Source organism: Pyrus communis, chromosome 2 (genome assembly GCF_963583255.1).
Source record: "Pyrus communis chromosome 2, drPyrComm1.1, whole genome shotgun sequence".
In the NCBI taxonomy this organism is placed as follows: Eukaryota; Viridiplantae; Streptophyta; class Magnoliopsida; order Rosales; family Rosaceae; genus Pyrus; species Pyrus communis.
The window spans coordinates 7,074,363-7,101,922 of record NC_084804.1 but is presented as its reverse complement, the minus strand read 5'-3'; the positions used below and the strand labels follow the sequence as shown (position 1 = coordinate 7,101,922).

Genomic DNA, 27,560 nt, shown 5'->3' with positions numbered 1-27,560 from the left:
GCTTTTCTTTCAGATGACACTTCAAAAGTCTTTCACTTGGACTAGATGATTACACACATCATTTTTAAACAAAACGCAACAATTGCCATTTTTTTCAGTCGTGATCTGAACCACTGCAGTGCCATAACGATGGGCATCGTCATGGCAGCCCATCTCATGGAGCTTCCTCTTCATCCTCCTTCCAATCAAAATTTCAGTTTTTAATAACATGGTTTGTTTATTTATTATATGACTATTAGATTATTAAATTTGGCTGAATTTTAGTATAATTAATTTTTAAAGAGTGACTTTGAAAGTAAAAGATTCAAATTACGTACACCAGATGAAAATAAATAAATAAAATAGAGCGAAATAATTAATTTAAATTTGGCTGGATACCACAAAATCTTATGTTATACTTAATAAAAGTATAAATAAACTCTTAAGTGTTAGTCAATCTATCGTTTTGATGGGATACGAATTCTCCAAAACTAATTTCAACGATCCAAACCGTCAAACTTGTTTGTATATGCTTGGAGATCACATTAACAAAAAATCACAAAAAACAAACATTCAGAGATCAAGTAACGGGACAAAGCTTTTCGACGGTTATAAACAAAAAATCACGATTTAACGGTTATTTTAACTCCGATTTTGATGATTCTTTACAGGTACATTCCTTGACCCTATATGAATACAATGAATGAATTCGATCTTCAATTTAAAATATTTACACAAGTGGATACCACAAAATCTATTGTTCTACTTAATGAAAGTATAAATAAACTCCAAGTGTTAGTCAATCTATCGTTTTGTTGGGATACGAATACTCCAAAACTAATTTCAACGATCCAAACCGTCAAACTTGTTTGTATATACTTGGAGATCACATCAACAAAAAACAAACATTCAGAGATCAAGTAACGGGACAAAACTTTTTGACGGTTATAAACGAAAAATCACGATTTAATGGTTATTTTAACTCCGATTTTGATGATTCTTTACAGGTACATTCCTTGACCCTATATGAATACAATGACTGAATTCGATCTTCAATTTAAAATTTTTACACAAGTGGATACCACAAAATCTTATGTTATACTTAATGAAAGTATAAATAAACTCTAAGTGTTAGTCAATTTATCGTTTTGATGGGATACGAATTCTCCAAAACTAATTTCAACGATCCAAACCATCAAACTTGTTTGTATATGCTTGGAGATCACATCAGCAAAAAATCACAAAAAACAGACATTCAGATATCAAGTAACAGGACAAAACTTTTCGACGGTTATAAACAAAAAATCACGATTTAACGGTTATTTTAACATAGACAAAGCTTTTCGACGGTTAATAACATGGTTTGTTTATTTATTATATGACTATTAGATTATTAAATTTGGCTGAATTTTAGTATAATTAATTTTTAAAGAGTGACTTTGAAAGTAAAAGATTCAAATTACGTACACCAGATGAAAATAAATAAATAAAATAGAGCGAAATTATTTTAATGAGAATATTGCTATCATTACAATTAATGGAAGAGGAAATATAATGAAGGAGAACATTCAACAACGGCAAGTTGCTGAGGAGGAAAGCGTATGCAGAGACTTGGTCCAAATGTAAAGTTGGGTGTGAGAATGTGAGGACAAAAAAGACTAAATTATATAAGGATTTATAAGTGGTTGTACTACTTTTTATATTGTCAATTGATTTTACAAAAATGTTACTTTTACTATATATTTGTATCATTATTTATACCATCTCTCTAATAGAGATAAAATTCACATACGTTGGTGGACACTACAGTTATTAGAGAAATAAAATAAATGATAATATAAATAGGTAGTATGCGTAACATTACTCTTGATTTTATTGTTGAATATCAACTTTCTTAATTGGGAAAATGTATGATACAAGTCGCATATTTTGTAGCTGCCTTTCTTTTAAGAACAATATTTGGGTACTCAACGGGGAGTACCCAAATTTACTCACTTCTGATGTGCCCCAATAATATTACAACATGTAAACATGTGTATTTCAAAACTTTATCCCAATATTTGTATCTTACTAACCAAACAGTCAATTATCATTTTAAACTCATAACCAAACACCTTTCATCTTCTTTCTCATTCTGTTAGATGCCATAGCTAATCGATATCCATGGATCCCAGCCACCCCATATCCTCCTTCCACCAGATCCCCCCACACCCCCGCATCAGAGGATTTTCTCTCTCTTTCGTTCATTCTCTTCGAACCAACATCAAAAGGAAGTGGCCGGATGCAATCGACGCCGATGATGACATGGTTTCCGGCGAAGGGCGGAGAAGTGGTTCTGGGTACGTCTTTTGGGTAAATTACAGTATACAATTCAACTAATATGATCAAAGTCTTGGCCGACTCCAGGTGGGAAATTAAAAAAGTGGCCGCCATTTGATCATACAACTTGGACAAAATATATTACAGAATAAATTACATAAAATGAGCTTAACTATCGGTCTAACCACAATTTCATACCTCATATTTTAAATATTGCAATGTCATATCTCGGTTGAATTTTCTGTTAATTTAACTGTTAAATGATGATACGGTAGGAATAAAAAATTAATTAATTAATAATAAATTACTAATTCTTATTTAACAATTAAAAAAAAAAAAAACTCTCGTCATTTCCCCAGAAATCGTCTCCTCCCCCCCCCTCCTCCGTCCCCCTTCTTCCTCATTCGTCCCCTTCAATCCCTCATCCGTCCCCCTTTTTCCTCGTCCATCCGCCGCCTTCGAGTCCACCGATTCGGACCAGCGAGTTCGTCATATCAGATCGGCACATATTCAATCTGTTCGACGGGAAAGATCCGGTGTTTTGACTCCCTCCCTGGTTCTTGTGGGGGTTGCAACGAAATGATCTGGCTACGACGTCGGCGAGCACATACATGTCTTGTTCGGCATCAAAATCGGTCCGGTTTTCTTTGAAACGGCAGTGGATCGATTCGAATGACGGCGAGCAAATATACGGACCGAAATAAAGCAAGTTGTTTATATACATACAAAATTATCTTAGTCCCAATTAAGACGTAAGAAATTTCGTAACAACTGGCTGTATAGATGAGAAAATTATGTAGTACGCTATTGATAATTACTTATTTCAATGTACAACATTAAAAACATTAGGAAATGTGTCGGATTCAGCTTTAAAATTCGGAGATTTTGGACCTTGAAGCTTTTCTTAAGGAATAAAATAAATATCGAAATCTTTCTTTTCCTATTTAAATGCTAATTGTTTTATTGTGATTTTGTATGTTTTCTTCGACGCCTGTTATTCTTAAATTAAGGTAGTGTTTTTTTGTTAGGGAGTGAACATGAATTTTAGAGATAGAAAAACAAAATCAGTAACATATAAACCTAAAATTGAAAATTAATCCAAAAATAACAAATAATTAGATAAAAAGTTATAGCCATATACATTTCTATATAATTTTTGAAAAAAAAGTGAAAAATTATGTAATACGAATTTGTCTGTCAGACCATTATAATTGATACTATTAGTCAAGACTCAAAAGTTGGATCTTAATTCGTTGACTGGTATGCAACTACGAATTTTTCTAGATGTGAACAAATACATAGACCGAGAGAAAGCAAAGTCGTTTACATACATACAAAATATTAAAGTCCCAATTAAGATGTTATGCTAGCAAATATATAGATAGAGAGAAAGTAAGTTGTTACATATGTACAAAATTATCTTAGTCGTCCCGATTAAGACGTTACTAGCGAATATATAGATCGAGAGAAAACAAGTCAAAATTACCTCAGTCGTCCTAATTAAGACGTTACTAGCAAATATATAGACTAAGAGAAAGCAAGTTGTCTACATACAAAAGTATGTCAATCTCAATTAAGACGTTTCCAGTAAACATATTAATTGAGAGAAATTGAGTTGTTTACCTACAAACAAAAGTATCTTAGTCCCAATTAAGATGTTATTGGCAAATATATGGACTAAAAGAAAGCAAGTTTATATACATACAAAAGTACTTTAGCCATCCCAATTAAGACGTTGGTAGCAAATATATGGACCGAGAGAAAGCAAGTTGTTTATATACATACAAAATTATCTTAGTCTCAATTAAGACGTAAGAAATTTCGTAACAACTGGCTGTACATATGAGAAAATTATGTAGTACGCTATTGATAATTACTTATTTCAATGTACATTTCCTTGTTTTTGTTAAAGAAAGAAAAAAGTGACTATTAATTTTAAAACAATAGAATGTTATATTGGCACTTTAAAATTTTCATTTTTCACTCTAATTACAGTAATTGACCAACTGAGCAAGAATGTTAATCCATATGTCAATCCCTTGATTTTTAAACCAGAAAAAATATTAACAATCTAGAATTGTACATAAATATTTCAACACTAAAGCAGCTCAACGTGTAATATTACAGTATACAATTCAACTAACATGATCAAAGTCTTGGCCAACTCCGGGTGCGAAATTAAAAAAGTGGCCGCCATATGATCATGCAACTTGGACAAAATATATTATAGGGTAAATTACATAAAATTACATTAACTATCGATCGAACCACAATTTCATACCTCATATTTTAAACATTGCAATGTCATATCTTAACATATAAATTCGTTGCAATGTCAGACATCTGTTAAATTTTCTATCAATTTAATTGTTAAATGATGACGTGGTAGGAGTGGGGCCCACTCATTTGCCATCTTGAATAAATAAATAAATAATAATAAATTACTAATTCTTATTTAACAATTAAACTTAATTATTAAAAAAGGAAAGAAAAAAAAAAAGGCTCTCTTCATTTCCCCAGAAATCGTCTCCTCCTCCTACTCCCTCCTCCCTCCTCCGTCCCCCTTCTTCCTCGTCCATCCGCCGCCTTCGTGTCCACCGCTTCGGACCAGCGAGTTCGTCATATCAGATCGGCACATATTCAATCTGTTCGACGGGAAAGATCCGGTGTTTTGACTCCCTCCCTGGTTCTTGTGGAGGTTGCAACGAAATGATCTGGCTACGACGTCGGCGAGCACATACATGTCTTGTTCGGCATCAAAATCGGTCCGGTTTTCTTTGAAACGGCAGTGGATCGATTCGAATGATGGTTGGGAGAAATCGAATGGTGGTTGATGGAGAACCGAACGGACGGAGACGGAAATGAGAAGGTGTAGAGGTTGACACACATCGGGGAAGCGAATCTGTAGAAGTGGTGGTAACCCAGAAAATGGGAAAAAAAAAGGGGAAGGAAAAAGAAAAAAATTTGACTGTTATGAACACTTCTTGAATTTTTGAAAAATTTAATTTCTCTAATTTAAAAAAAAATAATAATTTCTCTAATTTCTTGAATTTTCTGGGTTTGTATTTATGTTTTTCGTTTTGGGTTTTGTTTTTGTGGGGTTCTTCGTTTTGGCTTCCGGGAACTCTCCATTTCTTAGAAAAATGGTGAAGAAGAAGAAATTGAAGAAATGGCAGTGGGGCGAAAGCCCCAGTCATGGGATTTGAAGAGAGGGAAAATGATGTGGGGATGGTTTCTGATGCTCAGTTTTGCGAAATCTTAGTGAACTTATGATGAAGAAATCAAATTAGTTTTATGTAAAGACTGTTGGAGCAAGATGAGGGTCCGGTTTTGGTTTGCCATCAAAACCCACTTATTTGGGGTCTGGTTTTGGTTTGCCATCGAAACCCACCTGCGTTTTGCGATCGGTGGTGTATCAGTTGTTCCCGGAGGAGGACGAAAATTAGCTGTATTTTAAGGAGGACGAGGAAGAAGGGGAGCGGAGGAAGGAGTGATGGGAGGAGGGAAGGGTTTTTTTTTTTTTTTTAGCTAATTTAATTGTCAAATAAAAAATTAATAATTTATTAATAATTAATTAATTTTTTATTCAAGTTGGCAGAAAAATAGGTCTCGTTTCTACCACGTCATCATTTAATAATTAGATTGACAAAAAATTTAACAGAAGTATGATATTACAATAAATTCATAAATTGAGAAATAACATTGTAATATTTAAAACATGAGATATAAGATTGTGATTTGACATATAATTTTTTGTAATTTACCCTATATTATATAGGAGAAATTAGATTCTCATCCTTCTTTTGCTACTCCATTGATTAAAACTTTATTCCTTTTCAATTTTTGATCAAGGACCTTGGTATTAATAACATCATTAATTATTTCAATAATAAAATATTTTTTTATTTCTAAATATATTCATTTAATGTTAAAACTGTTACAATTAGTATATTTATATTTATGGTTAAATTTTTTATCATATATTTTTATTTTTAGTTTGTACCCATTTTTAATTTGCAACCCTTTTTTAATTTGTACCAATTTTCTTTTTAGTTTTAATTTGTACCCATTTATTAATTTCTTTTTGTGCCCATATTTTATAAAGTTTTATTTGTATTTGTACCCATGTTTTTATTTATTTATATGTGCCCATTTTTAATTTTGTTAAATGTACCCATGCTAATTATATGTACCATTCATGTAATTTTTTTTTTAAATTTTTAATCTTAAAATGTACTCATTCTTAAATATACCAATTTGTTATATGTAAAATGTATCATTTTTTTTTATATAAAATTTATTCAATTTTTTTCCTAATCCATTTTAAAACTTATATGGGTACATTCTTTTTTCTTTGATTTGAGAATGTATCCATGTTAAGTTTAATCGAAGAAATTTACTAATTTTATTAAGCCTAATATCTTTTTTTATTTTTATTTTTATTTTGAAGAATGTACCCATGTTTTGATACAATAATTTTTTGGTTAATTTTGATTAATGTACGCATGCTTATATATACACACACAATAGTATATTTATATTTTTAATCCCACAAATTATGGTTTTTTATTTAAAATCTCATTAATATAAACAACTACAAATTTCAATTTATAATTTAAAAAATATAGTAACGTACATATAAATAAATTATCACATTAATTTCAGGAACTTGGATCAAAAATTGAAAACCAACAAGGTTTCAGTCAAAGAATATTCATAGCTAGGAACCGCATCCAAAGTCTTTCTATTATATATGTATACGTTGTCAATATAGGACTAAAATCTAATGGTCTTCTTCTTACATGCAATGCATGATTCAGCCAGTCGGAATACAAGTGTTGGTCGTTTAAGTTCACGCCGTCGAGGAGAGCAAGTTCTGCACATGTACAATATGAAGTTGATGATGAGGATACTATTACTCTGCTTCCTCAGCTGCTTCTGGTTTCAGCTGTCCTTTGCTCGAAAGGCTACCACTGATCCATCCGAAGGTTCTCTCTCTCTCTCTCTCTCTCTCTCTCTCTCACACACACACACACACACACACTTTGCCACATTTAAGTGTTTTTGACCAGGAACTGGGTTTTTTCCCCTCAACAAAATGACATTTTAATTGTTCTTCAACTATATGAAATGAAGTTTCGAAGAAATTATTGTAAAGCCCTTTTTCTTCCCATATACAAAACATCCAAAAATTAAGGGTAATCTTCCTTTGTAATAATCAATTTGATCTTTCGTTTGGTTCGAGATAGTCTGGTAAGTGGTAACACAAGTCAAATTATGGTGTGATATAATATAATACACACAAGGACTGAATTAACTGAGAGTGCAGTGAGGGCGTTGAACTCAATATTTGAACAATGGGACACACAAGCAGTGCCGGGGCAGTGGAATATCAGTGGAGAACCCTGCAGTGGATATGCCATCAACGGCACCGACATTTATAGCGCCGATATCAACCCAGGCATCGTTTGCAACTGTTCTTACGACAATAATGCTACGTGCCACATCACCAATCTGTATGTTAACTACTCTCTCTTGATGAACAAGATTTCCATGCCACTGCTGATTTTTCACTTGCTACCTATATATGTTAACGTCATAATTTGACTGCTGATTTTTCAATCTTTTTGCTTTCCAGGACAGTGAATGCTCTTAACAAACGAGGGGTGTTTCCAGAAGAATTTGTGGCTCTGAGATATCTCACATCTTTGTATGATTTTTTTTCAACTCCCTTCTCTGTTTTCGGTTCATCAAAATCATATATTGGATATTAAAAATTGTAGAATTATCAGAGAGACGAGCCAAAAACTCACTTCCAACAACACCGATATTGTTCCCAACTTGGTAATTACCACCTGCACAATCCGTCAGGTGTGGGGTTTATCTCATAAAGCCTCGGCATTAGTTGGAGTGTGATTTAGATATTTAAACTCTTTTTTTTTTATTTCTCTAACCGATGTGGGATTTCAACAAAAATATGGTGATGTTGTAAGATTAAGAGTTAACGATTACACTTCCTTTCAATTTTTGTAGGAGTATCGATTACAATTATTTCACCGGTCCCCTACCGGCATTCATTGGCAATATGTATGCATTGACTGAATTGTAAGTAGTGAGAGAACATTTCTTTAAGTACTCATACTTCTGATGAGACCCGTAGCAATTTGTATACTTCATTTTGAATATCATAATCTACAGTTATGTTCTTTAAACCTTTTCGCTACTATTTATGCCGTAATCTACAAAAAATCATTATGCTTTTATTGAATAATGCAGTACTAGTTTCCTGGTATGTAATGTAATTAAGTTTAATGGTGCTTATCTTTCACTAACTGATATCTCCATTCAGGTCAATTAGCGTCAATTCATTCTCTGGGCCCATCCCCAAGGAGCTTGGAAACCTTAAGGAGCTGACATATTTGTAAGCCATGAAAAATTAGAGAGCGTACAATAATTTTGCGTCGTAACCATTAGATACAGAATCTGTAGTTATAAGCTAAAAATCTGGTTATGAATGAACAATTGAAGAATAGAAAATGAGAAGGATAACAATGGAAGAATATTCTGAAGGTTTCTCTCTCTGCAAAATCTAGCAGAGCATATTCTCTTCATCTCTCTACAATTCACACACACTGTGCTTTACATAACCGTTGGAATCCAAGGTGGATTCTCTCTGTTCACAAAACAATCTCAGCCTTACATCTAGCTAGTTGCTAGGATCATTACACCTGGCATTATTTGCCTTACTACATTAGAGCTGCACACTTGGTATTTTAAACTCAAGTGAATACACAAATTTGATACACATCTTATTTCCTAAGCAGCTATAGACTTACAATTCAACACAACCTTCTATCACTCTTCAATAATTGCTTTCAAGTAAGTGTTTGCCCGTTCAACATGACTTGCAGGGACATCGGATCAAATAATTTCTCCGGAACACTCCCTCCAGAACTTGGTAATTTAGTCAAGCTCGAGCAACTGTAAGTGCTTCGTTAAATCATCAAATTTGTTAATTCCTTACGGATGAGCAAAAATTGCACTTTATCATATGAAATGGGTATTAATCAGTTGCCTTATGATTTTCCCAGTTACATGGACAGCTCTGGAGTCGGTGGTAAAATTCCTTCAACATTTGCCAAGCTCACCAAGATGCAAACCCTGTAAGAACGGCTCTTAAATCGTATTATAGATTTGTTCGTTTATCCAGTACTTTGAGATTGCTTTTCTTGGATGAGCTTAGTATAAGTCAACTTTTTGAATTTTAGCTGGGCATCGGACAATCCTTTCTCAGGAAAGATACCTGATTTCATAGGGAATTGGACACAACTCTATCAGTTGTAAGTAGAGAAACCTTTGACCTTTTGCAGTTTATGAAAGCAAACCTGAGATGGATAATTTGTTCACAAGCTTCTTATATGTTTCTGTAGGCGATTTCAAGGGAACTCTTTCGAAGGCCCAATACCAACCAGCTTTTCTCAACTGATCTCATTGAAGTATCTGTAAGTAAATTGTAATTCTCTCTCTCTTTCTCCGAAGACGGGATTTCAGTTTATTTTGCATATAATGATGTAGGCGAATCAGTGATATATACAGTGGGAGCTCCTCTCTTGATTTCATAAAAAAACTGAAAAGCTTGACTGAATTGTAAGTGAAGATTCTTATCGATCCAGATACTTTCATCAAATTTGATATCTTACTCCATCTTCTATTTATCAAATTTTATTTTTTGGAATACAGCACACTGCGAAACGCATTAATCACTGGTACCATCCCATCTGATATTGGAGAATATCAAAGTCTACGGACTCTGTACGTACCAGCAAATATAAGCTTGAGTCCCAACGAGACCAATTAGTTTTCTTTCATTCTGACTGCTCCTCTCAACTTATCGTTGGTGTTGCAGGGATCTGAGTTTCAACAATTTGACAGGCCGACTCCCAAGTTCTTTGTTCAACTTGAGTTCTCTTGAATCCTTGTAATCCCCGTCTTTATTATTATTTTTTTCTTGCCTTATCATACATAAGTTATCAAATCTTCAGCATTCCCTACTTTGATTGAAGATCTGGACTAATCCTTCTAGATTTTGTGCACATCTGACCTTTTGTTTGTTCATCTCTTTTTCTTTTATGGGTGCCTTCTACTATAATCGAAATGGCCAGGTTTCTTGGAAACAATAGTCTCTCCGGATCTCTTCCGAGCCAAAAGAGCGATCGACTTCAGACTATGTAAGTCCTCGTTTCTTAAAGTAGTCATATAGAATGCACGGTGCATGTATGTGTTTGTGTATAATCGTAAGCATTCTAATCCTATCTTACACAAGTTCTTAATAACTTTCATGCATTTTGTGTCTTTTGATTCTATTTTGTTATTTGCAGAGATTTGTCTTACAATTTTTTATCAGGAAGCTTTCCCGAGTGGGGGAACAAAAGATTGCAACTGTACGTGTCCTTTTATCTTTCACGTTCATTTTATAGTTTAAATCACCAAAACATGTTCGGACAAAAAATTATCGTTGAGATTCTTTTATGCAGGAACTTAGTGGTCAACAACTTCACATTTGACAGTCCAAACATAACGTGGGTTGAAGTTTCTCTTACTCGTTTTTAGACAAGCAATACTATCACTACTCTACCACTACATGTTTCTATTTGGATAACTAATAATTTTTCTCTGTGTTTGCAGTCCTCTTGGATTGAATTGCCTCCAGAGAAATTTTTCATGCAATCGAAATACCCCACGATGTAATCTGCTCTTATGTCACCCATCATTTACTATTTTAACACAACGTCATGTTAGAGGAAAAGGCATTGCTTCTCTAGTTATGTATACATATGGATATAGATTGCATGTTTCCATAAGTTCAGTAATACGCATAACTGGTTAGAAATATGTGACTGAAGAACATTAGTATGAGTCTTCAATTTGAAGTTTCATCGCTAATCATGGGTAGATTCTGGTATTACAGCAAGCTTCTCAATCAACTGTGGTGGACCGCAAAAGACGGGAAGTGATGGCATATTGTATGAGGCTGAAGACTCAGATCTTGGTCCAGCGACATTCAAGGTAACCAATACAGAGAATTGGGCTGTCAGCAATGCCGGTTCGCTTTCTAACGAATCTTACCCCCTCCCTGCATCATTGAACAAGACCCTCGCACAAGTCACCGGAACAAATGTGACCCCGACACTTTACCAAACTTCAAGAATGTCCACAGGATCACTGAGATACTATGGCCTGGGCCTTGTGAATGGGCCCTACATTGTAACATTGCACTTTGCAGAGACGGTTTATGAAAGTCGGACTTCGCATACTTGGCAAAGTCTAGGACAGCGTGTATTTGATATCTATATTCAGGTAAGATTGCTTATAGAATAAAAATTCTTAACTTATTTGAAGTAAACACCTCATTGGACAGGTTTTCGATGTTTTAAGCTACATTAACTAAAGACAGTGATTTAAAGGAGACTAGAATTATCACCTACCTCTTCATTTGGTTGCTAGGGTACCCGCAGGACGAAGGACTTTGACATATCGAAGGAGGCAGGTGGTGTTAACCAAGCAGTTGTGAGAAAATTTAATGTTAAGGTGTCAGAGAATTATCTTGAAATTCATCTGTTCTGGGCTGGTAAAGGGACTTGTTGCATACCTAATTATGGTGATTACGGCCCACTAATAGCAGCTATCCATGCTACTTCAGGTATAGTATGTGTTAACTTATAGAGATTTCTTGTGAGTGGTTTAAATGTATTTTTCTGCTGTTAATTGACATTGAAGAATTCGTCTGTTTTATCACTTAGATTTTACAAAGGAGAGCAAGACTGGAGATTTTACAAAGAAGAGCAAGACTGGGTTGATAGTTGGTATTGCAGTTCTTGTTGGAGTTGTGAGCTTGCTATTAATATTTGTGATTCTATATATGAGGAGGAAAAAATCAGAAAAAGAAGACGATGAAGGTAAATGACCATATCATTACTGGTACCCAATTCAGGTTTCTCTACTCTGACATTAACACACAGAAGTAAGAATGCTTTCACGAAAGTAAAACTTATGTCATACTGTTTTGTGAATGTGCAGATATTCTAGGATTAGGCCCCCGGCCATATACTTTCAGTTATGCTGAATTGAGAGCTGCAACTGAAGACTTTAATCCTTCAAATAAGCTAGGAGAGGGAGGATATGGCCCCGTTTATAAGGTGAAATTCGTATTACATCAATATCATGTACTTGAAGTAATGACAAGAGAAATGAGAGAGAGCGAGAGAAGAAAATAGCTTTTGTTTTCTTTCCTTTCACGTCACTAAATTGTGTTTCTGTGTACATTGTAGGGTACACTTTCTGATGGTAGAGTAGTGGCTGTGAAGCAACTTTCAGTAGCATCTCACCAAGGGAAGAGTCAATTTGTATCTGAAATTGCTACCATATCTGCTGTGCAACATCGGAATCTAGTGAAATTGTATGGATGCTGCATCGAAGGCAGTCACCGCATTTTGGTTTATGAGTATCTTGAAAACAAGAGCCTTGATCAGGCACTTTTTGGTACAAACCTATCTACTTTTAGGTTGCATAGAAACAACATTGTCTGCAGTTTCAAGCACTCTAAAATTGTTAAGAAATGTTTTTGATTGGATGTGTTCACTAATATTTTAGGAACAAGTAACTTGCACCTTGACTGGCCTACTCGATTCAATATATTGTTGGGAACAGCAAGGGGACTTGCTTACCTTCATGAGGAGTCAAGGCCAAGGGTTGTACACCGAGATGTCAAAGCGAGTAATATTTTGCTCGATGCAGAACTCTCCCCAAAAATATCAGATTTTGGACTGGCAAAGCTTTATGATGACGAGAAAACCCATATCAGCACCCGGGTTGCAGGGACAATGTAAGCCATCCTTTATTGTTTTTCTAGAGGATACATACATTATGGCCACACACATATATACTTGCATGAAATTTTAACACACATGTTAATAATGCCTCTAATGATCTCAAGCAACATTGTGCAACCATTTGATTATCTTGCATTGTAGAGGCTATTTGGCACCGGAGTATGCATTGTTTGGACATTTGACAGAGAAGGCCGATGTGTTTGGTTTTGGAGTCGTTGTTTTGGAGATCCTCAGCGGGAGACCAAACTCTTACAATAACTTGGATCAAGAAAAGATTTATCTTCTTGAATGGGTAGGAATTGCATTCGCCTAGCTTCATTTAGGCATTGTTATGAAAAAATTATTTATACTTTCCTTTGACTGTGGCATCATGTTTTTCAGGTGTGGACTCTGCATGAAAACGACCAAACTCTGGGGCTGGTGGATCCAAGATTGACAGAGTTTGATGAAACCGAAGCAACTAGATTGATAAGAGCAGCTCTCATGTGCACACAAGGATCACCGATGGCACGGCCATCTATGTCACGCGTGGTTGCAATGCTCTCTGGAGACATTGACATAGGCACTGTCATGTCGAAGCCAAGCTATTTGACAGATTATGATTTTAAAGATGTAACAACATCGTTAACAAGTAGATTTTTGGTGGAGGATGATACCCCATCAACTTCATCCAAGGGTAGTAATGTTCGCCTCAACTATTAGTCGGGGGGCAGCAATGCAAGTGGTGCTTCTGTAAACGTCACTCAATCACTGCTAGCTGACATTAAAGGAGAAGGAAGGTGATAAATATTGAGAACTGATTTTCACATGCTCTTTTTACCCCTTTGTAGATGCCTATAAACAAAAGCCACGAGTTGGCTCTAGATGAGTTAATGCCAATTGTTGATTCATTAGTGTCACCCTCATGTGACTCTTTGGTAAGGTTTTTGCATAAGCAACCTCTTTTACATGAATGATTATTAATTGTTCGTCGATCAATGTCACCTGAAGAAAATCTTTGATTATTAATTGTTTCTCACATGAGTGGTCTCAACGGTGGGGCTGGGTAAAACGAAAATGTGGGGAAGTTCATGCTCACCAGAGCAAATCTCAATTGAAAAATAACCTCGAATCAACCAAAAATTCCAAAGCAAGATCAACCCGTTTAAGGCTATGGTGCTCATCTAGTTGTCTTTGTGCCCTTTTTCTTTACATTTGGAAGTGCCAGTGCCAGATCACTTGAGACAACAAGTCCAGGCCCCACATTTTATTCGTTTCTATTGCCCCACTCAAAGTGACTGTTAGAATTTGAACGTTATAAGCCTACCGTTTTCAAGTCCCACTTTTTTAGTTCTTGTCACTCACGTTGCTCTTCTCCACAAAAGTATTAATTACATGTACACACACACACACACTTATTAGCAACACATATACCCCTATATATACTTTCTCTTAGTCTCATCAGAACTCAAAGAAAGGAGAGCTTTGGAGAAGTGAAAGTAGTAGCATAAACTAGAAGAACAAAGGGAGACATCTTAATCTCCCCCCAGAAGCTGAAGTTGCTGCCTGTCAAGAAGTGTTTGTATGTGGTCAAGGAAAACACCTTCTTGACCATCTTATCTAGCTTCAAATTCGCATTCACTACCTCTTCTAGAATCACATCGAACACGTTCCCGAAATCAGCCGTCCAGTCCTGGCTTTTGATCAAAGTCTGCATATATTCGACCCTCCAATTAAGATCCTCTCCTTGTATCAAATGCAGCTGAGGGTCTTTGCTTTAGGTGACCACATTTCCCTTCCATGGCTTGTCACTCAATTGAAGCAACAAAAGCCCCAAAGCCAAACCCGCCGACAAGGTGTTGTCGACATCACACAGCCAACCAATTCTTCTGCTTCCCCTGCTTTGAGTAGACCTCCATCATTTTCTTCCACTTAACATTAGCCTCTTGCTCAAGCTCAAAATACTTGATATAGCTTAATATGTCATGCGAAAGCAGTGCTGCACGCCAGGATCAACCTCATTAGCTACGGTCAGTTGCTCTCGCGTGTACTTCGCTCTATAACCCCACCGGTTGGCAGGTTCCCAGGCCTCTGGCGCCATAGTTTTTCTCAAGGGCGACAAAACCTCCTTCATCAGTCGGTCAATACAACAAAGACTACCATCCCCTTCTCAAAGGCATGATTCTGACCGGAAAACCTTCCTTGCAATGTTTTCGAACAGCATATGATGATCAGCGATGGTAGGCAAAAAGGTAACTGCTTGGGTAATCTCCAAGCAATAATCATCATGATGGTCATGGTCATGGTCCTTGTGATGATGAAATTTTTCAATATCAAACTTGAGGCACTGGGCAAAAATATCCAAAACACAGTTGTGCAAGAAGCGATAATCAACGTCGCGCTTGTATCTCTAAGCCGCCTCGTTGGCCGTGTGGATCACCTTCCTCCTCAACAACAATTCGCTTACCTTCGACTTGGCATCCTTTTCCTTGACCTTCACCATTCCGTTTGAATCCGCCTCTTCCCTCGTCCTCCCCGTAAATTTCAAGTGAGCTTTGCCCCGTAAAACCTGCGAGAGAATGCAGGGAAGGTGTAGGATATGTCCAAATGAGCCGGAAATTGGCACAAGATTGTATGCAAGGGTTTTCGAGTGGTTCTGGTAGAGCCAAACTGCCACCGTGAAGAAAGCTTCGTCTTGGTTGCGTTTTCCACCGTCGCCGCGTCTGTCTATGAAGTTGCAGATGAGTTTGTGGGTGGTTAGAGGATTATGCGACCAGGTCGAGCGAAGCACTTGGTTCATCAGAGTTTTGTGGAATTCCATGGTCGACATGGCATCCTTGGTGCAATGGAAGTACATATCAACGTAAGGGTTATTGATGTTATGGAAGCCTAATTGGCGGAGCAATTCTTGTGAATTGCGATCAAACGACCTTGTTTCGACATGCTTCCAGAATCAATATCACTAGCAGGAATGCCCGCGCTTTGCTACGAGTTTTCAAACCATGAATAATATTTGTAGAAAAATTAACTGAAAATGCTATAAAAATACAATCGCATTCTTAAATGTAGCAATTCAGACAACACACGTTTCACATGAGTAACGCTCACAAAACCACACATTTACACAATTATCTCCAAATGAAAGAAAAAGCAAAAGATAGGTGAATTGATCCATAAAATAAGTAGTTCAATTTACATTGCTACTCTCTTGTAACTTATTAGAGCTTCTTTGCAGATCAATCATAATGATTTCTTCATTGGTTTCACCAAATATTTCTATAGTTCTACTCTAGTAGTCCAATTGACAAAAAAAAATAGCAAGTGCGATTTTATTCGCTGCTTTGAATGTGTTGTAAAGATAATACCACCAACTAAAGGTGGCAATTGATTCTTGTAATAACATACTATAAAAGCAAAGTTATGGATAAAAAAGAAAATGCATCATTTGAAAGATATAGAACAAACCTGAAATTCAACGAATTGTTCTTTTACAAAGCGCAACACCAAACTTGATTTCCCAGCTCCAACATCCCCAAGAAGCACCTGAAGAAGAACATCAAACATCACTGTGGTGATCACGACATGCAATACCCAAAGAAAATAAACCTATTCATCACATAATGCTAAAATACATATGCCTACATATCCATAATTCCTATGTCTACGAAACATCTTTCGATAAATCACAACCTTCATTTTAAAATGGACTTTTGTATTTGTATTTTGCTTGTGAGTATGGTCTTGGTTAAAACTTAGCATTCTAGCATTTACTTATATGATATCATACAGCAAGAAAGCTTTGAGATCCGAGTCACAGTTTATTGTATTCTCGGAGACCCTCAAAATACCAAAGCTAGACAGAGATAAACAACAACACGAAAGAGAAATTTCTGCTTTACATATACACTGACATTTGCATGTGCAGAGCTCTCTTTCCTCCTTTCTTTTCTTCCTCACCTTTTGGTTCTTTCTCCTAGATTAAGGAGATTGTTGTTTTGTTTTTAGTGGTTGCCATCATCATCACATTCAAATCAACTTTAGTTAATACTTGCCTCCCTACACGCACTCACGCGCGTGCGAAAGACCCTTTTGTAATTGAGGCGTTCTACGCGCGACTTATATAATTTAAATGATAACAAAATAACGGTTGATCTCTGATCTAATTGCGGACACAATCTACAGAACCGTCTTCTATTGAACTTGTGAAGTGTGGGGTGGAGACCTGAATGTAACAAATTGGTGTTAAGTGAATAATTCCAAACATATAAAATTTTGATCATCACACCGAACGCAAACAGAACAATTAAATAAAGAACTGAAGGCATACACAATCTAATTAGACAAATAAGTGAACTTTCCCATGCCGAAATCTGAAAGACCAAAAGAAATATCTCATTACACAGAAGACAAAACTTAGCAGGACAAAACTTAAAACTAATCAAACATGGTGAACCAATTCTAGAGAACATAACCCTTGTAACTAGGCCTGGCAAACGGGTCGTGTCTATCGTGTTCGTGTCGTTTTCGTGTAACACCTGTTATCTTAAGGGGTCGTGTCGTGTCACACCCGTTATGACCCGTTAAGAAAAAAATATATTTTTTTAAAATTTGCACATACCACACATTGCCACATAAACATTAATTCAAAACATTAAAACATTTCTCGTTCAAGTACTATATCTACACTCGAAAATCCAAGCATATACAAACAATTTTGACGGTTTGGATTGTTGAAATTAGTTTTGGAGAATTCGTAAAACGATAGATTGACTAACACTTAGAGTTTATTTATACTTTCATTAAGTATAACATAAGATTTTGTGGTATCCACTTGTGTAAATATTTTAAATTGAAGATCGAATTCATTCATTGTATTCATATAGGGTCAAGGAGTGTAGTTATAAAAAATCATCAAAATCGGAGTTAAAATAACCGTAAAATCGTGATTTTTCGTTTATAACCGTTGAAAAGCTTTGTCCCGTTACTTGATCTCTGAATGTTTTTTTCTTGTGATTTTTTGCTGATGTGATCTCCAAGCATATACAAACAATTTTGACGGTTTGGATCGTTGAAATTAGTTTTGGAGAATTCGTAAAACGATAGATTGACTAACACTTAGAGTTTATTTATACTTTTATTAAGTATAACATAAGATTTTGTGGTATCCACTTGTGTAAATATTTTAAATTGAAGATCGAATTCATTCATTGTATTCATATAGGGTCAAGGAGTGTATTTATAAAAAAATCATCAAAATCGGAGTTAAAATAACCGTTAAATCGTGATTTTTCGTTTATAACCGTTGAAAAGTTTTGTCCCGTTACTTGATCTTTGAATGTTTTTTTTTTTTTGTGATTTTTTGCTAATGTGATCTCCAAGCATATACAAACAATTTTGATGGTTTGGATCATTGAAATTAGTTTTGGAGAATTCGTAAAACGATAGATTGACTAACACTTAGAGTTTATTTATACTTTCATTAAGTATAACATAAGATTTTGTGGTATCCACTTGTGTAAATATTTTAAATTGAAGATCGAACTCATTCATTATATTCATATAGGGTCAAGGAGTGTAGTTATAAAAAATCATCAAAATCGGAGTTAAAATAACCGTTAAATCGTGATTTTTCGTTTATAACCGTTGAAAAGTTTTGTCCCGTTACTTGATCTCTGAATGTTTTTTTTTTGTGATTTTTTGCTGATGTGATCTCCAAGCATATACAAACAATTTTGACGGTTTGGATCATTGAAATTAGTTTTGGAGAATTCGTAAAACGATAGATTGACTAACACTTAGAGTTTATTTATACTTTTATTAAGTATAACATAAGATTGTGTGGTATCCACTTGTGTAAATATTTTAAATTGAAGATCGAATTCATTCATTGTATTCATATAGGGTCAAGGAGTGTAGTTATAAAAAATCATCAAAATCGGAGTTAAAATAACCATTAAATCGTGATTTTTCGTTTATAACCGTTGAAAAGCTTTGTCCCGTTACTTGATCTTTGAATGTTTTTTTTTTGTGATTTTTTGCTGATGTGATCTCCAAGCATATACAAACAATTTCGATGGTTTGGATCGTTGAAATTAGTTTTGGAGAATTCGTAAAACGATAGATTGACTAACACTTAGAGTTTATTTATACCTTCATTAAGTATAACATAAGATTTTGTGGTATCCACTTGTGTAAATATTTTAAATTGAAGATCGAACTCATTCATTGTATTCATATAGGGTCAAGGAGTGTAGTTATAAAAAATCATCAAAATCGGAGTTAAAATAACCGTTAAATCGTGATTTTTCGTTTATAACCGTTGAAAAGCTTTGTCCCGTTACTTGATCTCTGAATGTTTTTTTTTTGTGATTTTTTGCTGATGTGATCTCCAAGCATATACAAACAATTTTGACGGTTTGGATCATTGAAATTAGTTTTGGAGAATTCGTAAAACGATAGATTGACTAACACTTAGAGTTTATTTATACTTTTATTAAGTATAACATAAGATTTTGTGGTATCCACTTGTGTAAATATTTTAAATTGAAGATCGAATTCATTCATTGTATTCATATAGGGTCAAGGAGTGTAGTTATAAAAAATCATCAAAATCGGAGTTAAAATAACCGTTAAATCGTGATTTTTCGTTTATAACCGTTGAAAAGCTTTGTCCCGTTACTTGATATTTGAATGTTTTTTTTTTGTGATTTTTTGCTGATGTGATCTCCAAGCATATACAAACAATTTCGATGGTTTGGATCGTTGAAATTAGTTTTGGAGAATTCGTAAAACGATAGATTGACTAACACTTAGAGTTTATTTATACTTTCATTAAGTATAACATAAGATTTTGTGGTATCCACTTGTGTAAATATTTTAAATTGAAGATCGAACTCATTCATTGTATTCATATAGGGTCAAGGAGTGCTGTTATAAAAAATCATCAAAATCGGAGTTAAAATAACCGTTAAATCGTGATTTTTCGTTTATAACCGTTGAAAAGCTTTGTCCCGTTACTTGATCTCTGAATGTTTTTTTTTTTGTGATTTTTTTCTGATGTGATATCCAAGCATATACAAACAATTTTGACGGTTTGAATCGTTGAAATTAGTTTTGGAGAATTCGTAAAACGATAGATTGACTAACACTTAGAGTTTATTTATACTTTTATTAAGTATAACATAAGATTTTGTGGTATCCACTTGTGTAAATATTTTAAATTGAAGATCGAATTCATTCATTGTATTCATATAGGGTCAAGGGGTGTAGTTATAAAAAATCATCAAAATCGGAGTTAAAATAACCGTTAAATCGTGATTTTTCGTTTATAACCGTTGAAAAGCTTTGTCCCGTTACTTGATCTTTGAATGTTTTTTTTTTGTGATTTTTTACTGATGTGATCTCCAAGCATAGACAAACAATTTTGACGGTTTGGATTGTTGAAATTAGTTTTGGAGAATTCGTAAAACGATAGATTGACTAACACTTAGAGTTTATTTATACTTTTATTAAGTATAACATAAGATTTTGTGGTATCCACTTGTGTAAATATTTTAAATTGAAGATCGAATTCATTCATTGTATTCATATAGGGTCAAGGAGTGTAGTTATAAAAAATCATCAAAATCGGAGTTAAAATAACCGTTAAATCGTGATTTTTCGTTTATAACCGTTGAAAAGCTTTGTCCCGTTACTTGATCTTTGAATGTTTTTTTTTTGTGATTTTTTACTGATGTGATCTCCAAGCATAGACAAACAATTTTGATGGTTTGGATTGTTGAAATTAGTTTTGGAGAATTCATAAAACGATAGATTGACTAACACTTAGAGTTTATTTATACTTTCATTAAGTATAACATAAGATTTTGTGGTATCCACTTGTGTAAATATTTTAAATTGAAGATCGAATTCATTCATTGTATTCATATAGGGTCAATGAGTGTAGTTATAAAAGATCATCAAAATCGGAGTTAAAATAACCGTTAAATCGTGATTTTTCGTTTATAACCGTTGAAAAGTTTTGTCCCGTTACTTGATCTCTGAATGTTTTTTTTTTGTGATTTTTTTCTGATGTGATCTCCAAGCATATACAAACAATTTTGACGGTTTGGATCGTTGAAATTACTTTTGGAGAATTCGTAAAACGATAGATTGACTAACACTTAGAGTTTATTTATACTTTTATTAAGTATAACATAAGATTTTGTGGTATCCACTTGTGTAAATATTTTAAATTGAAGATCGAATTCATTCATTGTATTCATATAGGGTCAAGGAGTGTAGTTATAAAAAATCATCAAAATCGGAGTTAAAATAACCGTTAAATCGTGATTTTTCGTTTATAACCGTTGAAAAGCTTTGTCCCATTACTTGATCTTTGAATGTTTTTTTTTTGTGATTTTTTGCCGATGTGATCTCCAAGCATATACAAACAATTTTGATGGTTTGGATCGTTGAAATTAGTTTTGGAGAATTCGTAAAACGATAGATTGACTAACACTTAGAGTTTATTTATACTTTCATTAAATATAACATAAGATTCTGTGGTATCCACTTGTGTAAATATTTTAAATTGAAGATCGAATTCATTCATTGTATTCATATAGGGTCAATGAGTGTAGTTATAAAAGATCATCAAAATCGGAGTTAAAATAACCGTTAAATCTTGATTTTTCGTTTATAACCGTTGAAAAGCTTTGTCCCGTTACTTGATCTCTGAATGTTTTTTTTTTGTGATTTTTTGCTGATGTGATCTCCAAGCATATACAAACAATTTTGACGGTTTGGATCGTTGAAATTAGTTTTGGAGAATTCGTAAAACGATAGATTGACTAACACTTAGAGTTTATTTATACTTTCATTAAGTATAACATAAGATTTTGTGGTATCCACTTGTGTAAATATTTTAAATTGAAGATCGAATTCATTCATTGTATTCATATAGGGTCAAGGAGTGTAGTTATAAAAAATCATCAAAATCGGAGTTAAAATAACCGTTAAATCGTGATTTTTCGTTTATAACCGTTGAAAAGCTTTGTCCCGTTACTTGATCTCTGAATGTTAATTTTTTATGATTTTTGTTGATGTGATCTCAAAGCATATACAAACAAGTTTGACGGTTTGGATCGTTGAAATTAGTTTTGGAGAATTCGTATGCCATCAATCAAGTTCTCTGTGTGTGTGTATATATATATATTTATTAAGTAGATTTAAATCTATTTATTTTGTATGTATAAATTATAATTGACTGGTTCACGGAATAGTAGATACATCACGTGTCACGTGTGTCATTATAAAAATAGTGAGATATGTCATGACAGTCATGTGTGTGATAAAAAGTTAATAACTTAAAAAAAAAAAAAAAAAAATTCTCACCACTTCTATTAATTTTCATTTTTCCCTCTCTTTTTTGTTTCCTTTTCAACTTTTTCTTATCATTTTCACTTTTCCCTCCAACATCTTTCCCTAATTCCCTCACTTTTTTGTTTTATTTTCAACTTTTCTTAACATTTTCATTTTACCTCCATTTTTTTTTTCAAAAAGGGCGGCAAGTTGGCAACGGCAAGAAATTGATTATTGAAATTTGAATGGAAAGAAATCACATCAAATTTCAATGGATGCAAAACCATGCAATGCATCATGCATATTAAATTATTAATTAATAATTATTATAGTTTTTATAAAATTTAATATATATATATATATATATATAATTATTATAGATAGACTTAATATTTTGGGGGTATAATTATTATAGTATATATAATTATTATAATTATTATAAATTTTATAGTTAATTTAATATATATATTATAATTTTCAGGGGTATAAAATTGTAAAATTAATGTATATAATTATTACAGTATTTTTTTAGGGTTATAAAATTATAAAAATAATATTCTGCTTATCGTGTATCGTGTTACCCACGTGTATACCCGAACCAACCCATTATCTTAACAGGTGCTTATCGGGTTACCCGATAACGACCCGATTCGTTATCGTGTCGACCCAAACACCTGTTAATTTCGTGTCGTGTCGTGTCGGGTTATCAGGTCGTGTCAGAAATTGCCAGGCCTACTTGTAACCAATCGGGAAAAGATGCTTTTAAATCCCAGAAGAAAATAAAAATTAAGAGGAGTTCTTAAAAAACCATCATTTCAATTATTTTCCAGTCCTACATTTGGGATTAAACATAAAATATAACTAAAAATGCCAACTTTCTAAAAAAAACTAGAGACTATTTTTACAAATTTCCATTACCCAATACTGAAAAATGAGAATAATGAAGCAATGAAGAACAGAACACACGAGAACCAAAAAGTTAAAAACAACACGTAACCATTTCAAAGACCCAAAATCCTGCAAGGACAAAAAAATCCCATAAAATCAGTACATCAGCGCTCCCTGCAAAACCCCAAAATCAGAAGATAATAAAAAGAACCCAAAATCAATGGCATGGTCCTCCTTTCTCCATCATTCAGTAGCTAATGACCTAATGGAAAAGAACCCAAAACAGACAGCTTAAAATATGGAAAGTGCTTATAAAAGCTCATGAATAACTTTTGAAGCCTGCATGGAAATGGTATAGCGCAGATAACAACACACAATAAAACTTTGCACAGTATAACCTAAATCCGATATGCTGCATTCCCCACACACAGATTGTTCAAAATTAATTTTGTCTCCGTCTTCTTTCAAATCTGATAAAATCCCCAAAACACAAAAAACAGCAGCTAACTATTTTTTACTCTGTAAACAACAATATGCATCTTAACCCATTTAACATATTCATAAAATAACATCAAACACATTTAAGCATGAGATAATATAGAAGTGAAGTCTCACAACTTTCATAAAAAATTATTACTTTGTTAGAGAAAGGCTTGAAAAAATATGTAAATTACTCACCTCTATTACAAAAATGTTACAACAGCTGATAAAAAAGGCCAAAAATACGAAAAGCCGCACCTCCTGAAATAAAAAACAGAACCAAACAACACATTCACAATATCAATCTAAACGATATCCCGAAAAAAAGAAATGAACAGACAAAACCCATGTAAATATACAGAACAAACCAAAAAAAAGAAAGAACTGAAGCCAGTAAGAAAATGACAAATCTGATACAGCAAAAGGTAACATAATCTATATCGATTTAATTATCCATCCAAAAAGACATTTGAACGAAGAATATTTTTAAGGATCCAAACAACCATTAAACTAAACAATTAAAAGTAAAAACAGCAAAGCATTCATTGAAGAAATATATATATATATATATATATATATATATATATATATATATATATTATAACGTATTTGGCTCTTTATACCTAAAAGAAAAACATTTCTTGTATGCACTGAAGTATGCATGTGTCTGAAATTTACAATCTATAGAGACTCAATCTCAGACTCAAAAGACATTTAAAGGAAAAGTAATAAGAAAAATAAGTAGTGGTTATACCTATACTCCATGTGTGGACTGCAATTTCCAATCACAATTCAAACTTCTAGAGGCCTATAAATCAACCACATAGGAAATGATCAGTAGAAGAAAAAGAAAAACAACTGAAGCCAAAATAGCATCTAACAAATCATTTAGAACCATCACAGAAAACAATTTTTGCATATAAGTAATTTAAAGGAATACCATCAGGTCATGCATATATACAACGTACCCAATTAGATAAGCAGCACATCAACAATTGATGATCAAAAAGTTAGTCAACCTCAATTGCTTGAATCTAATTAACTCAAAGATAATAAACAGTCCATTTAATGCACGGGCTGACTGTCAATTTTACAAAACCATAATTCTGTGCAGTTCAAAAACCAAGTGGAAGAATGGGCAAAAACTATCTCATCGCCTGTAAATGTAATTAACTAAATATTAAACTTCACAGCCACAAATAAACCTAAATTCCTCCTAAAACTATCTCATTTAAGCTTGATTTTACTATAATCTATAAGTGTGGTAAAAAATGGGAGGCCAAACGATTTGTTTACAAAAAAGGTAGACATAAAAGTAAAAGGAACAGGGCAGACATTAGTTGAGGAGAAGCTAATGTCACCTTGAATTGACGACAAACAGTTCTTATCTTCTCGAATTAATGAAGATAAGTACCATTTTTTGCTAATTCAAGGTAATATAAAAAGAAACTATACCTGTACAGTGTTCAGATGTAGCAATCCTATGCAATCAGCCAAATGATGGGTGTCCTCTCAAAGATCTGTATATCCATTACAGACTAATCTTCAGTCTTGCAGAAAATGATATGTTGACTACAAATTCCTGTACTACTAAAAAACACAAATAATTCTATCTACAAACCAAATAATATGTGCAACTTTATGCTACAATGGTAGAATAAGATGGTTGTACAGGACGACACAAAGATTGAGATTTTTTTTTACTTCTAAAATTCTACACACTTTCGAGCCCTAAATTTTCCCGGAAACAAAAGAAAGTGAAAGAAGTCGTACCTGGTTTGAGAGAGTGGACGCTATCAGCGAGTTTGGTGGAGCAGTGATGGCGGAGATCTCTGGTGAGAAAGCTAATAAGATGGACAAAATCATTGAACAAAAAAAACCTCGATTGTTAAAATTAAAGTCAACAAAAATTTGAACAAAGAAAAGAGAACTCAAACCCGAAACAAATAAGTCGGAGAACTCACCAGGAAACCCAAAGTGTCTGCAGGATGGGCGATTTCCTGAAAACCAAGCTTTTGTAGGTTTAAAATTTCTTCCCTAAGGCAACAGATCCAACATTCTCAACTTTAGCTATTTCAGCTACATAATAGAAAGAAAAAAAAAATTAATTTATATAATTAACTAATCTGATTTAAGATTAATCGAAAAGCTTGGAAATTTCAGCTTTAAAATTACATGTCAGGCTGCAAATCTAATAAAAAGCGTAGAATTTTAAAAATGCTGACCTTAAATACAGAGGCCTTCGCAGGCTGCAAAGAAATGTCAGAAACCCGAAAAACCGGATCTCCTGAAACCAAAAACAAAACCAAATTAACCACCATCACCCATAATTCAAAGCCACAAACAAAATCCCCAATATTACAACCCAAATATTTAAACAAAAAAACCCATTTATAAATCCAAATTTACACTCCCAAGTGCAAGACTCTAAGCTCCAACTGTTCTTTCTCAACTTTAGCTATTTCAGCAACATAACATAAATAAATAAATAAAATTAATTTAACTATAATTAACTAATATGATTTAAGATTAATAAAAAAAACTTCGAAATCTGCTTGAATTCAATCTCAAAATTGAAAACGAACACTTCACTTTTTCAAAAGTTGTACAGAGCGGGAAAAAAAAAAAAAAAGACAAATCAAAGTCTCACGAAGGGCCACAACGACAGCAAAATTGCAACAGAAAGAGGAAAAATGTTCAATCAAACCTTTGGATAACTCTTCTCAGGCACACAAATTCAAAACCACAAAAATCCAATCTAAAACATCGATTCACAGACTGAGATGCACAAAATGATATATTAACAAATCCAAAACGAAACACAAAAATTAAGAACCAACAAGCAAATAAATACTGATATCCCCTGCATACGTGAGCACACGTTCAAAAACCCTCTCAAAGGCTGAGATTCAACTTTCAAATATGAAGACTTTAAGCCACAATTGTTCTTTCTTAACTTTAGCTTCAGTTACATAAATCAGAAGAAAAAAAAATATATATTTATATTAACTAATCTGGGTTAAAATCACACCTCAGGCTGCAAGTAGAATCAAAACCTTGGAATTTCAAAATCACTGACCTTAAACACACAGGTCTTCGCAGGCTTCAAAGAAAAGTCACAAACTCGAAAAACCCAATCTCCTGAAATCGAAAACAAAACCAAATTAACCATCATCCCCTATAATCCGAAGCTACAAAACAAAATTCCCAAAATCACAACCAAAAAATTTGAACAAAAAACCCATTTAAAATCCAAATTTACACTCCCAAGCACATAACATTCAAAGCAGACAATTACCCAAATCAAATCGACAGCAGGAGATGCAATCTTTTATGGGCTTCAAATTTTCTTCAAACCGAGACCAAATTCGCTATTCTTCAGCAAGAGAGCGTTGCCGTTTGTAACCCCCGATGAAAAGATCTAAACAAATTTGACTAACAGTAGACAGAGAACGAGAGATAGAGAGAGAGAGGTGAAAATTCCTCGCTGATGACGAAGCTAATGAATTCGGAGACGCATTCCTGGACGGTGTTCGACTGATCGGCGCGAGTAGAGAGATGAGATCAGAAAGACAGAAAAATTAGGGTTTGAGAGATAAAGAAACTGGGGCAGAGAGAGACGGAAAGAAAGAAGCAGAAAAGAGGATGGCAACTGAAACCTTCCAGCGACGTCGTTCTTTAAAA

The 27,560-nt window shown here is 33.9% G+C and overlaps 1 protein-coding gene and 1 long non-coding RNA gene across 9 annotated transcripts; one reads left to right on the top strand and one right to left on the bottom strand.

The window, feature by feature from the left end:
• The first annotated feature begins 6,934 nt into the window (after positions 1–6,934).
• On the top strand, positions 6,935–14,157 carry LOC137724516 (probable LRR receptor-like serine/threonine-protein kinase At1g56130). The gene is made up of 24 exons (XM_068463258.1): positions 6,935–7,286; positions 7,628–7,814; positions 7,937–8,008; positions 8,332–8,403; positions 8,648–8,719; positions 9,210–9,281; positions 9,390–9,461; positions 9,567–9,638; positions 9,729–9,800; positions 9,874–9,945; positions 10,039–10,110; positions 10,205–10,276; positions 10,461–10,526; positions 10,677–10,739; positions 10,833–10,877; positions 10,984–11,042; positions 11,267–11,655; positions 11,803–11,998; positions 12,126–12,254; positions 12,376–12,494; positions 12,627–12,837; positions 12,949–13,180; positions 13,329–13,479; positions 13,569–14,157. Exons 1-24 carry the CDS (start codon positions 7,085–7,087, stop codon positions 13,887–13,889), a joined length of 3,090 nt encoding a protein of 1,029 aa, XP_068319359.1. The 5' UTR covers positions 6,935–7,084; the 3' UTR covers positions 13,890–14,157.
• Positions 14,158–15,998: 1,841 nt separating this feature from the next.
• LOC137724522 (uncharacterized) lies at positions 15,999–27,554 on the bottom strand. 8 transcript variants are annotated; one of them, XR_011067434.1, is made up of 11 exons: positions 27,175–27,554; positions 26,956–27,017; positions 26,102–26,163; positions 25,841–25,955; positions 25,650–25,720; positions 25,332–25,396; positions 24,631–24,684; positions 24,075–24,137; positions 17,078–17,388; positions 16,632–16,709; positions 15,999–16,151 (listed from the first exon to the last, which is right to left on the bottom strand). It is a non-coding gene; the product is annotated as an uncharacterized lncRNA (long non-coding RNA). The 8 variants fall into 8 exon arrangements; XR_011067431.1 differs by lacking the exon at positions 17,078–17,388 and having other exon boundaries at positions 16,056–16,151; positions 27,175–27,551; XR_011067433.1 differs by lacking the exon at positions 15,999–16,151 and having other exon boundaries at positions 16,266–16,709; positions 27,175–27,553.
• Between the last annotated feature and the right edge of the window lie 6 nt (positions 27,555–27,560).